The 14,361-nt window shown below is 39.6% G+C and overlaps 1 protein-coding gene across 4 annotated transcripts in view; it reads left to right on the top strand.

The window, feature by feature from the left end:
* The window catches only part of GRIN2A (glutamate ionotropic receptor NMDA type subunit 2A), a 392,551-nt gene that overhangs the window by 315,518 nt on the left and 62,672 nt on the right, over positions 1-14,361 (top strand). For all 4 annotated transcript variants that reach the window (XM_029577239.1, XM_029577238.1, XM_029577241.1 and 1 more), the window contains 3 exons: positions 11,556-11,761; positions 12,591-12,759; positions 12,878-13,031. In XM_029577239.1, the coding sequence (XP_029433099.1) occupies positions 11,556-11,761; positions 12,591-12,759; positions 12,878-13,031 (529 nt within the window). The remainder of the gene's footprint in view (positions 1-11,555; positions 11,762-12,590; positions 12,760-12,877; positions 13,032-14,361) is intronic.

Raw genomic sequence — 14,361 nt, forward strand, 5'->3', positions numbered from 1 at the left:
GCCACTTGTAAAATTCTCCGACTTACGCTGTAGTTAGTGGGGTTTTTGTGCACGGGCGCGCACCCACTTAAAATTGGGCGCACATATGTTTATTTATTTATTTGTTTTTCTATACCGAGGTTCAATTAGACATATCACACCGGTTTACAGAGTAACAGAGGGTTATAAGAATTAGGCTTCTTATTTTACATTAAAACTTCGTAACAGAGGTAACCATATAACTTGTGGAGTGATAATAGGCAGGAATATAACTTATAGTATAGATATAATGAGACAGCACAGTGCATAGTCAGGCTATTTTATAACGTGCACATATACGCGTGCAAGTTATAAAATAGCCATGTATCTGGGCATACGCTGACTTACATGCGGCAAAGTGCACCCGCGTACCGGTTTTAAGGTTACCATCCTAGTGACGGAGGCCAAGATAAATGGAATTGCAATATTCTTCTAGGTCCATTATAAAACCTTTTGTTCAGAAAATTATTTTTGACAGATAACCCTTGATATATCAGTCCCATTGTGTATGGGACTTAAATTGGGGGTTGGAGAGGGGATGGGTGGCTGCCCACAAGTCCTGGAGAAATACCAATGCCAGCTGTCAGCAGCCATTGACATTCAAATGAAACATAGGAAATCTTAGTTTGTTTTCCTCCTCCTCCTCCTTCCACATGTATGCATTTTTAAGTCTGACATGCTTGATTTGAATTGTCTTTGCCTTATGGAGGAGGGCTTAACCCTTGCAGAAAGCCAAAAAAAATCTATTTCCCAAATGTGAACCTTATTTTGAGATCCTCAATTTAGATTGTCATCAGGGAGCCGAATTAAAAAAAAAAAAAAGAATTTCACATTGCTAGACTGCAGTGTCATGAGTTCTGAAACAGGGATCAGTATATACTGCCGGTTAAAATAGCCCTTGGAACCTTGTATGCCAGACCTGAAGCAACATTTTCACTTAGGTTCCCAATCTCCAGCTGCAGATTTATAAAGACAGAAATGTTTGGCCCCATATGGTGTAAACATCTTGTTATATAAAATAAAGGATGGACAACACATGCCATCATGTTAAAATCGAAAACATTATGATAAGCAAATAACAACAGTATGTCATCATTATCGTCTCTCATCCTTCGAGATTTATCATGAGGATAAAAAAAAAAATAGATAAAACCCCTTCCTATATCAATGATAAGAGTGTATACCAGTGCAAATATTTATTTACAGCACATTTTAAAAAGAGAAAACAGGAATGCAAAGTCGTACCAAAGATGAAAGAAGAATGAGTGGACTCTAATAAGCATCGGAAACAGAAAAACAGCACTTTATTGGTTTGTTTCCAGATAGTTAAGGACCGAACCCCATAAACAGGAGGAGGTCTGGCTAGCAATGTTAACGAGAAACTTATCTGACTAACATAGCTGAGATATTTAGCTAAGTTAGCCGGATAAGTTATTCGATGGGTAAACCCACAGTCTTGCCAGACTAAGTCATGGATGCCCTGGTTGTAGTTGGCATTGCAATCTCTGCAATTTCCTTTGGTTGCTTCATTCTCTTTGCTACTGTTGGATTCATTCAGGTCCAGCTCTGAAAGAATACAAAATGAAAATAAAAGTAGGATGAAATCTTGTTTTCCTTTAACTTTCACTTGACTTATGGGGGTAGTGTCATTATCCCTACTAGAACAATAGCTTGGTTGATGATAGATTTTCATATTCTAGCTTATGTCAGACTCCTTGAAAGCACTATTGCTTTTGCATAGTCCCAGTCCCCCGTCTTACCTCACATACAACAATGGCTTCTCTCTAGTTCCTTCTCACGGCCATTACCTGTTTTCAAGTCTCGACTCAAACATCATCTCTTCCTAACCTCTCTGTCTTAGCTCCCCCACTGCCTTGTTTTCTTTCTCCTTCCTTGACCATAAAGCACTTCCTAAACCACTTGTGGTTTCTTAATCTTTATCTTTATTACACATTTATGTATTGCCTGATGCCAAGGCTATAGGCAATTTACAGTAGTAACATAAAATCAAAATATGAAAACATTAAAATCAGACAATAGTCCAATAAAACAATCAAAAATAACATTAAAACAATATGGACCCAAAATTGAAAGTTGGCCATTTAAGTAACTTAGGGGGTCATTTATCAAAGTGCTATATGGTGTTTTTGCATGCAAAAAACTCCCGTAACACATGCAAAAATGCCATTAACACATGCAAAAGCACCATAACGTTTGGTGTGATGCAAATGAGAAAAAAGGGAGGATATTGGGGTGGGAATTTTGGCCAAGTGGGCTGGGCTCACAGTTTTGCTTGATGGACTCTCTACCTGGGTAATATCAAGCTAGGTTGAGAGAACATTGCACAAATCTCATCTTTGAGTGAGTTTCCTCACTCCGAAGGTCATCAAATCTTCACAAGAGAGCATTGTTCTGTTCGTACGTCTCACTTTGAATGTCAAAGTGGCCCTTAACCCCTACATTAATACCTAAACCTCACCTCGAGTTACTAGGTGGGCCTCCCATAGAGATATAAATACCTATCTAGTGTGAGGGCATTATGGCTAGGCTCTCAAAATTCAGAGATAAAAATCATTACATCAACATTCAAATAAGAACCTAACAGAAAACCACTGCTACTCAAAATCCAATTGGAAAAATTGTGTGGCTCCCAATTTTTTGTGTACATTTTTCTCTCTTTAAAACAAAAAAGAATACTGTAAGGCACTTTGAACGAAGGCCATATAAAATGCAACAAATGCATATCATAAAATAAAGAAACCAAGACAAAGAACAGGGGAAACAGAGTACTGCAGTTTACTCAAAATAATTTGGCAGGATCTTTATGAAAAGGAAAATGAATAAATTTGCATTTTCATTTAGTCAATGTAGAAGATTAATTTTAACATACAGTATCTGTATTCTTACAGATCAGTACTCGCCAAAGTATACGGCAAATGTTATCTTCCCTTCAAACTAGAACTCTTTTAAATTGAAACCAAAATACAATGAACGAACCCTACATGTAATTGCTTTAAAATTATCATACAGCAATTCACTCTAAATGTGCAGTATGTAAGGTATCTTTATAGCTCTGGAACCTAGATATAATATGACAGCTGTCAGGATCTGGTTGGTTAATTGATTGTTTGGGCAATAACACGCACAAAGACACCCACATGCTTTCAAACATATACATGTGATCATGTGTTAGCAAAAATATGGGTTTGAATTAATGTACACTATGAACATGTTTTCCCAATATTTTCATGCATTTAAATGTGTTTTGACTGCTTGTGTTGTGAAATTGTCAAACGTTGGGGCCTCACTTTCTAAACATTTTTCCCATAGACATAGAATGGAAGGAAAGCCTTCAATGCATCAGGCCCATGGTTTTGCTATAAACAGCATCACGTTTAAAGCGTGAACGACCCGGGTTAGTTGGACCTCAGAACCATGTTCAGTTGATGCGTCCAGGAATGGAGAAATTGCCTTGCAATGCATTGAGTATGAGAAGCCACGTAATATTTCATTTGAACTGTTGGCGTTTCATTTCTCAGGTGATACTGCCATTAGCTTTGAGGCTTGGAAACAGTTTAATCCTGTTTGAAGGCTGAATATTTTTGGAATGAATAATTTGGCAAGATTTTATTTTATTTTATTAATCTTAAGAGCGGTTAGGCTAATCAAGATTAGGGCACGTCCTGCCTTACGGTTTTACTGTATCTCAGCAGTAATTAGTTATACAATATTTATAAAATACAATTTTAACATAGACTTTGAATAATAATCTAGAGGCTGGAGGATCCATTTTTTAAAAGCTTGGAACAGTTGATCAAATTAACTTGGTAAGCTTTCAGAGTAATTGAAATTATCGCTGATGAAGTAAAAAAAAAAAAAAAGCAAAGTCAGAATGTGTAATTGCCAAATGCCATTTGTAGTGAGACCTTTATCATTTCTAACAGATCATAGAACAGAACAAAATGTGTCAAACATCAACAAATGCTTAAAATTAAAAATATATCCATTGGGATTTTCTAGCTAATTATTATAAGTATCATGTATATAAAACAGAACCTGTGCCTAATTCAAAACCAAGCTAGAATTCAGTTTTCTTACATTTTTTAAAATTCAGTTCAGGCCTCAGAATATTTTAGCAGATCCTTTATTATAAGGGCTAAGTCTTTTTAGAAAAAGTGCCGATGGGCTGTGTTCATGTCTTGATCTTGCTGCTAAACAATATCCACTATTTTACCAAATTGTTTACCACCAGTGTTGATCAAAACTCTCATGTCTGGCCCTGTGGCTGAGTGGCAGCATGGAGGACCTGGACTTGATTCCAGAGGTCAGGGTATTCCCTTGGCTGGCAGAAGGGTGAGAATACTGCAGAGGCAGTGTTTTCAGTTTAGGCATTGCCCGTTGATGCCTATTGGCCAGATTTAGGGCACACACTGTGGTCCCCATCGAGGACTATCACTGCAGTGGCTGGGCTGGTGGCAGGGAGACATGGAGGGCAGGGCAGGTGAAAGGGTATTAGGCGCCCTAGGTGAACCTTCTACCTTGTGCCCCCCCCCCCCCCCCCGTGCTCCGGTCTCAGCCCCAACTTCTACCTCATTTGTGCCCACCGAGTATGTGCTTCTCTGGGCCGCGAGCGGGATAGGTTCCGTTCGCGGCCCCCACGTGGCTGCTCCTTGGCGCCCCCTAAAATTTGGCGCCAGAGGCGACCGCCTAGTTTGCCTAAAGGGATGCGCTGGCCCTGATGGTAGTGAGCATGAAATGCATGAAATGACTCCATTTAGATATAAAAATATGCTGTCTCAGATCTTGGTAGATGCCAAAAAATAATAGGTCATTATGCATTTCGGCATGCACGCTTGTAATCTGTATCACTGTTGATTCAATTCATTTTAATTAATGTTCATGTTGTGGTATCATGGACTAGTGGCTTAAATGTATATGCTTAATTTGAATCTAACAATAAAGAGCAATTTGATGATAGGAAGCTTGAATACATTCCTACTAAACGAGCAGAAATGATGCATCAAGATTCTGTCAACCAAAGTCCAACAGAGAAAGACAACAATTAGATCAACTGTTACATCAGTCAACTCACAATTGAATATTCCTAATAATCACTATGAAGTGAATTTTCAAATGGGTTCTGCGCATAAAAAAATAGCATATACCTGCGCAAGTAGCATGTATGTGCCTATAATTTTATAAACATTGAGAGTACATGCGGTAGTTGGTGTTTTGAAAGAGATGTACACATATACATTACCAAACGTATTCACACACACTTCTACACCTGCTAAATGACTCGCACAAGTAAAATCAGACTTGTCTATTGTTTGCACTTTGGGTGTAAGGTCTGAATCCTGGTAGGGGGGGTTCAGGGAGGTCTAGGTGAACTAGAAAAGGATGGGGTGAACTGGTAGAGGTATTGGCAAGCTGGTAATTTTAAATATGCATGTAAGTAAAAATTTATCAAAATGATATAGCACTAATTATAAAATGCCTGCTTCCATGTATAAATCGGGGTTATTACGCATACATGTTATATTTTTTAGATGACTAAAATATACACACGTATGTTTATAAAATAGGTAGCAAAAGCATGTGTTTTCTTGCATGGGAAATATTTGTGCATACTGAAACTTATGTACGTACTTTTGGAGCAGAAATATGTGGTATTTTATAAAATATTCAGCTCCTGCTGCACAGTTTAGACTATACTAGCATAAATCTCTGTGTCCACTTACCTGTGCAAATGTTGTACTGCGGATAGGTTTGAAAGTCAGAGTCCCTATGCCATATCCTGGAACAATATGGATTATCATATTAGGTATCTTTGTGCATACACCTTTTAAAAAACAAACAAACCCAGTGTGGTATGCTCAGAATCTTGATGCAATATTATATCAGTCAATCCACAACTGAATATTCCTAATAATCACAATGACGGTAACTCAAACCGGCACACAGATGCACATGCGTCGGCCAGCACCCAGGGATATGCAGTTATTTTATAACTTGTGTGCATATATGCGCGCATGTTATAAAATAGCCTGGCCGTGTGCACGTGTGCCAAATTTTAAGTGGACACGTGCATGTGCTTGCAAATGCTCATTCTACCGCGTAAATCGTGGAATTTTAAAACAGGCGCATGCAGACATCCCCAGTTTGCCCAGTTAAGAAATAGGTCCTCTAACCCCCTGGTTTGATATCCTTCACTCTCCCCCAGTTAGCCCTGACCTTTAAAGTCCTGCAGATCTGCCACGTTTTATCGATTTATTATTATTTTTTTTAACTTACACGCCATCCATAGCAGAAGTAAAGTTACGCAGCAGGGGCCTCTGCACACGTCGGGTCACATCAGTATTTACACCCACGTCTCTCTGGTTCATGGCCCCCCAGACCACGCCCCGAACAGATTTTAAAAGCCGCACGAATATGCGTGTATCTCCCACTGGGTGTACAAATAAAAAGTTTACAAAAGGGGCCAGAGCGTGGCCACGATCTGGGCAGGGCATGTGTGTTCCAGGACTGAAACTTGAAATTTGCGCATAAATATTTATGCGCATTGGCGCTCGCCAGGGTCCCTTGCCACGCAGCTTTACTTCTGGTGGATGACGCGTAAGTTGTAAAACAAAAGAATTCTAGGCAGATCAGCAGGATTAATGGGAGAAGGGAGGCTTATTAAACTGGTGGGGGGTTTAGAAGTCCTATCCCTTACCTGTACGAACTGGTAACAGACTGGCAACACTGGCAAATGTGTTGGCATGCGTGTCTTTTAAAATCCCCTCACTTACGTGGTAGAAGTGGTATTTGCGCTCACGTGTTGGTGGTCAGGCTATTTTTTTTTTAACACGTGTGCATTTACATGCATGGCTGCATCCCTGGACGTGAGCCGACGAACACGCACACGTGAGCCCACGTGCCGGTTTAAAAGTTACCGTCCTTCAGTATTCTCATTGGTATTATGGTATTGATCCTTCTTTTTGTTGTTGTTTCATTTGCAATATAACTTTGTATTATTTATTTTCTCATCCTCTTGGAACAGCCCCCACAAAAAAGGGATCATACCATAGGACTGATAATTATACAGAAGTTGTATGCAAAAAGATAGCAACCTAGTATGCTGGTCTTTATGGTTCCAGCATGTTATTGCATATAGCGATTGTTAGGAATATTCAGTTGTGGATTGTCTGCTGTAATATCGCATCAAGATTGTGAGCATATGACCAGTTTTTTGTAAGCTAACCACAGATGCTGTAAGATGGTAACTTTTAAGCAGGGGGTGCACATGTTGTGTGCATTCATCGGCCCGTGCCCAGGGATGCGACCGTATGCGCGTATATGCGCTCATGTTATAAAATAGCCTGACTGCGCGCGCCCACGGATGTGCTCAATATTAAGTGGGTGCCTCTACCGCGTGAGTGGGGGATTTTAGAAGGCACGTGCGCAGACGCCATTTCCAGTTTTCCCAGGTAGGGAATAGGAGTTCCAAACCCCCCCCCCCCCCTCAGTTTAATTGCCTCTGTTTTCCCCTGTCAGCCATGAACCTTAAAACCCCACCCGATCTGCTTAGTTCTCTTTATTTTATTACTTATACGTCCTCCATCGCAGAAGTAAGGTTACGCAGCAGGGGACCCTGGCACTCGCCCTTTGCGCAAAAGTATTTATGCGCTAATTATATTGTGAAATCCAGGAATGCGCCTGCCCACACAGACCATGCCCACGCCCTGCCCCTTTTGTGCGTGCGGTGGAAGATATGCGTGTTCTCGGGCGGCTTTTAAAATCTGCACGGCGTGACTCGTGCATGTATCTCCCGGTTTTGGCGTGCTCCGGGCTTGTAAAATTCACCTGTAAGGCTTGATTTTAAGAGGACATATGTAAGAATAGTGCATTTTTAGCAGCGTTAGCAAAATGTTAAATATCTGAGCACAGTAAGAGATATAGGCCCTGATGAAGTGTACCACTGAAGCAATATAATGTTCAGTTATCCAGGCTTCACAATGTAGTCATATCAAATAGGGCTATAATTATTAAGTTTGTTTCTCTCATTTTATGGCTCAGGTAGAACATAGTCAATTAGAATCATGGGGCCAGATTTACTAAGGCTTTTTTTTTTCCCCATTCTTTGTCTAGGAGGGAAAAATCAAGCCCATGTATAGCAAACACTATTAAATATTTCAAACAATTTCAATACAAAGTCATTTTTCTGTGCTCACTTTGGAGTAAATTTTCAAAGGATTTTGTGTATCAAGAAAAAGCATATACACGTGTGAGGAGCATGTACTCGTGGATATGCTATTTTCTAAATGTTGAACGTGTGCATATTTCCTATTTCGTGCTTATATTTCACATGTGAAAAACAGGGGCGGGCTAGGGGTATTGTGGGGGTGGGGTGTTCACAGTAGTTGCCATTTTGCAACAGATATACACATATACGTTACTGATATTATTCATACACTTTTATGCATGCTAATTGACTGGCACAAGTGAAATTGGACTTCTCTGTTGTCGGCAGTTTTTGGGTGGCAGGTCTGGATGGTAAGGTTCAAGTTGAAGGGCTGGAGGGTCTAGGTGAACTGGAGATGGTGAACTGATGATTTCAAGTACATGCACAAGAAGGTATTTTCAAACGGTTTGACGGTAACTTTCGTAGCAGCACACTGGGCGCACATGTGCGCTCGTTCGTCAGCCTGCACCCGCTGCCCAGTTTAAGAAATACTAGTTGAAATTTCTGCACATCCATGTATGCATACAAATGCTGTACTTTTGGAACGGATGTGCTAATGGCTTTTCCCCACTTTGTATCTATGAGGAAAAAAGGCTTAGTGCAGTGCAGGTCCATGAAATGCTGAGATAGCAACTCATCATTTTTGATTTCTTGATGGAACAACCTCCATGCAGCAGTGATATGAGTGCATCAGGTTTCCAAAAGGTATTTGGGCAGCTTGCAGGTAGCAGCAGTTACAACCCTAACAGCAGCTGAACAGCTGCAGTAAGCTTTCAAGAAGGTCGTGATCATCAAGGACCCTGGTTAAAACCCAAACTTCACTGAACATGAGGAAGACCATATGGCTTTGGACATCAGGCTCACTTTTTTTTGGTAATGAAGGGGACTATTACAAAACGTACTAATAAGACATGGAAGGGGGGGGGGTCTGCGTATTGGCTTAAGAATAAGTATTGCTCTTGTAAGAACCAACGTGGAGTGAGTGGAGGAGTAGCCTAGTGGTTAGAGCAGTGGGCTATGAACCAGGAGACCAGGGTTTGAGTCCTGCTGTTGCTCCTTGTGACCTTGGGCAAGCCACTTTACCCTCCAATGCTTCAGGTACAAACTTAGATTATAAGCCCTCTGGGGATAGGGAAATACCTACAGTACCTGAATGTAATCCACTTTAGAGAATGCCGAGGACAGTTATGGAGGGCAATGGTAGGAAAAGGGTTGAGAGGTCAGGTAAAAGACACGGGGGAGGGGGGAGCATATGGGAATGTATATGCTCCTCTATCCAAAGTGGAAGAATCTTAAATGGATGGTCAATTTGGTCTTTATCTGCCATGGTTTATTATGGTTCCGGTTACTTTCCAAGCTAATTCTCTGTTCCTATGCAACCACTTCCCGATACCTGTTTATTGTAATTTCCACCTGCTGTTCTGCTGTAAACCGATATGATGTTGCTACTAATATCGGTATAAAAAATATTTATAAATAAATAAATGTTACGTTACTATATAATGAGTTCAGAAATGTTTATCATCGTAATCACTATGGCGAGACCTGATATCATAGCCTGTTGATCACCTTCCGTAGAGTACACTGATGGCTTATAATAATCATAATGCCATCCTTAATGCTGATTTATTATGTTCACATACACCATGAACTAGAAGCCCTCAGTTTCACTTCAGTTCTCTACTCTTACACATGCTATTACATTCTATCTTAGATCCATACATATTAACATTTTCTTTTTATTTGTACTTTTGGCTGGGGATACGTTTTAGAAATTAAGAAATTTCAATGACATTTGAAAACAAAATGAAAAACAAACAATTTTAATTTACTTTACATTTTATTAAAAAAAAACAAAAAAAAAAAACCCAAAAATCAATCAAACACCAGTAGCTAGTCCTGATCTGCTGAAAGGAAGAACAATTCTGTACCACCATAATAAAAAAAAAAGTCGTTTACCCCCAAATTCCTCCACTCCACATCTTACCCCATTCATAGGTTTTCACAGGGCAAGACCGATCCCCAGCCACTCCTGCCCACCAGTGCTATGTTTCAAAATGGCACAAGCTTAGTCCAGCTGACACCATTTTGAAATATAGCACAGGTGGGGCAGGAGTGACTGGGGATCATTCCTGTCCCATGAAGATTCATGGATGGGGTAAAGCATAGAATGGGAGGATCCAGGGAGGCATTAATCCTGGAAGAAATTGTATTTTGGAAGCATGGGTTTGATCTAGTGCATTCTAAAATATTTAGCGCCGCTGAATATACCCGGCTATCGTAAAAAGTTACCCAGATAGGAATATCCGGCTAACTTTAGACCTGCCTGCAGCGTGGCCAGAGTTAGCCAGTTAGGTTCACTGGCTATAATTTAGCCAGATAAGTCGCTGAATATCACAAATTCAGGTGTCCAGAATGCTGCTGTGTTGAGATCTCCAATCCACTATTCTATTACATTATTATCACATAATTTATTTTAGCTCCCAATTGAGTGGTATATTCATTTCAAATTTTGATGCTCACATTGAGAGTTTTGAGTTGTAAGGACTCTATGTCTCTAAGGGAAAAATTAAGCTATTATGAGCCAGACAGACAGTTACAATCGAGTCAGGGACTGCTGCTTGATATACCATCTTGTAAATATGAAAAGGGAGCTCAGGTTCAAGCAAGAGCCTTTCTGGTATTGTGGAATAAGTTGCCATTGGAGATTGGGCAGGTTCATGATTAGTCTTTAGGGAAAAGGTAAAGACCTGGATATACCCTGGATAATCAGTGGGGCCAGTGCTCTGTGGGACTGGAGGATGTGGTGAGATGCTATAAACAGCTTGCGAGATGGCAGTGGCTGGTTTTCATTGTTTGTATGTTTCAGTGTTTTTGTATTTTTATATTTCTATATGTATTTTATTTTATTGGGTTTTATTGTATTTGACTTGGTTGTACACTGCTTTGGGCAATCTTAATTAAGTCCAGGAAACACTTTATGAAATCTGTGAAATAAATGTTAGTATTGAAAACTGAAAAAAGTTGCTTTAAACTAATTCCTTTGGATATCATCTAATGTATACATTAGAAAAATAAAATCACTTTCTAATGATTAGATTTTCCACAATGTAACCTTTCAATGTTTTTCTTTCAGTGTGCCATCACATGACAATATTTGTAAAAACATTTTACAAATCATGATCATGATTTCTGTCAACCTACTTCTCAGGCTGATTCCTGGAATTAAAACCAGTCAGAGCAATATTTGGCATTTCAAACATTGATGACCCTAGATAAGCAAACGATCAACTGTTTTGTCTTCTCACTGCAGGTGGGAAAATGGGAGAACAAGAGTCTCAACATGAAATATCCTGTATGGCCAAGGTTTAGTTCTTTCCTAGATAGTGACCTTGATGACAACCATCTGAGTATTGTCACCTTGGAGGAGGCACCATTTGTTATTGTTGAGAATGTGGACGATTTGACTGGGACTTGTGTAAAAAATACAGTGCCATGCCGTAAGCACCAAAGGCTCAAGTAAGTGAATATTATTTTTATGCCAGATGCTCCAAATTTTGGACACAGCATCTCCTTTTTTAGATGATGGGCTCATCTTCTTTCTCAACCGTGGAACACAACCAACAGCAACATTCCAGTTCAGTTTAATGGAAACGAAAATTTTCTTATGTACAGAAAGGTTAATATTGTATCAAGAATTATTTCTATTGGCTGAAGTATACTGGGCTCTGAAAATATGCTCTTGGAAGCAGAATTCTTTGTAAGCAGTTATCCCAAATGTAAATGTAGTTGAAAGACAATTGCAACTTTCTTCTCATTTTTACTTAACTTTTCCTTTCACCCTTGTTTTTCCTCCTTTTGCTTCCATTCCCTTTAGCCATTTTCTTCCTTTTCTTTTTCTTTCTTTTCTATTACCTTCCCTTGACGCTTTTCTTTATTTTCCTTTCTCTCTTTCTTTGGAGGAATCCATTCCCTTTTTGTATTTCTCGTACACATTGAAAAGCAAAGCATATTGTTTGGTTTTGAGAAATTCAACTCAGGCATTAGCAAAAAGTCAATGAACAATTATCCAGCAAATTAAGAGATGGGAGAATGAATCTTGGGTTCAAAACCGGGTTAAATAGCTCACACATTATAAGGAAGAAAATCAATACTACCGCAGCATTCCTCTTAACTATTAGAAATGTACAGTAATAAATTAACATAATATCTTTCTTTGTCATGAGGAAGCATTGATATGTCATCTTTGTTAGTTCACAGCCTGTCTTGATTTTTTCATGTTTGCTAGATGAGTTAAATAATGGAAAGTTCAGTATATTAGAAAAGCCACTTTCTTTTGTGTTTATAGCAATTCAACAACAGAGGGAACATACGTTAAGAAATGCTGTAAAGGGTTCTGCATTGATATACTGAAGAAACTGTCAAAGACTGTGAAGTTCACCTACGACCTTTACTTGGTAACCAATGGGAAGCATGGAAAAAAAATCAAGAATGTATGGAATGGAATGATTGGTGAAGTAAGTTCTGTTAGGTAAAACAACTCTTACGTAAGAACTTGGAAATGGTAGTTACTAACTCTGTTCATAAAAATAAAGACTGTGACTAACTGCATTCCTCTCTTCTCCTATGGATTAGGTGGTGTATAAGCGTGCGGTTATGGCTGTGGGTTCACTTACAATTAACGAAGAACGTTCGGAGGCAGTTGACTTTTCTGTTCCATTTGTTGAGACTGGGATTAGTGTAATGGTTTCAAGGAGTAATGGCACAGTTTCTCCATCTGCATTTCTTGGTATGAATCCCAACCTTTCAGTTCATTTTTTGTAGATAGTAGAGTCAGTTTTATTTTCTTGAGTTATATTATTATTAGCATCAGCAGTGGCAAATATATTATCAAACTGTGGATGTTATCTTCCTCTTGAATTTATGTTTAGCTAATGGAACTTCAAGAAGCAAACATGTGTCCATGTTATTATACAGTGAAAGGGAAGCGTGTCAGTCAATAACAATGCATGGACTCTTTTGGGCATGATTTTCAAAGTGACATATGCATAGAAAGCAAGTTTGCTTACTGTAAGTGGGACTCTTCATAGACAGCAGGATGAATTAGCTAGGACATGAGGGTGACATCATCTGACGGCACCAAATAAACACATCTCTCTAGCTCAGTAGAGGGTTTTTTTTGTTTTTTTTTTTTAACTTGAGCATGCATGGGCGTTCCCCCATGTGCACTAACTCGAGAGCCCCTCAGTCCATTGTAGAGTTTAGCTTTAGCTAGGTAGTTGACTCTCTGGGGAGATGGGCAGGTTTTAAGCATAGCTAATTCATCCTGCTGTCTACAGAGAACCCCGTTTACGGTATGCAGACTTGCTTTCTCCATTGAAAGCAGCACTGAATTAGCCATGACTCATGAGGAATCCCAAGGTGATAAACCCTTCTGTGAACTACTGGGTGAGCAGGCAGCAGAAAACTGCTTGCCTAAAGCTACTGTCACTTTTGGAGAGATTGTCCAGATAGTAATGGAATTTGATAGTGTGAATTGACGATCAAGTTGCACCTTTGCAGATATCTTCCATGGACATGGATCTTAGATGAGCCTCTGATGTAGCCATGGTTCTTAATTGAAGAGCCTTGACAGTCTGGGATCTGGAGGCCAGCCAGAGCCAGGCAATGAGCAATACAGTCTGCTAACCAATTGGACAATATACGTTTGGCAACGTATATTGTCCAATTGAAAAATTGAGAAGCCCAATGATGTAGTTGAGTTCTCTTCAGATTATAGGCCAAGACTCTTTTACAGGCCAGTGATCGGCATTTCATTTGATTCAAATGAAATGCCGAAACTACTTTTCGTAAAAGGGCGAGTGTGGAGCACGACCCTGTTGTGAAAAAACTTCAGGTAGAGAGATCAATGAACCAATGGTTGTAGTTTGCTGACTCTTCTAGCTGAAGTGATGGCCACCAGAAACACTACTTTCCAAATGAGATACTTTAAGGAAGCTGAAACCAACAGTTTGTAGGGAGACTTCATCAGCTGTTTCAGGATGACATTGAAATTCCATGGCACTGTTGGCTTGGCAACCATAAGTTTCATATTCCACAGACCCTTCATGAACTTTGGC

Source organism: Rhinatrema bivittatum, chromosome 14 (assembly GCF_901001135.1).
Source record: "Rhinatrema bivittatum chromosome 14, aRhiBiv1.1, whole genome shotgun sequence".
Lineage (NCBI taxonomy): Eukaryota > Metazoa > Chordata > Amphibia > Gymnophiona > Rhinatrematidae > Rhinatrema > Rhinatrema bivittatum.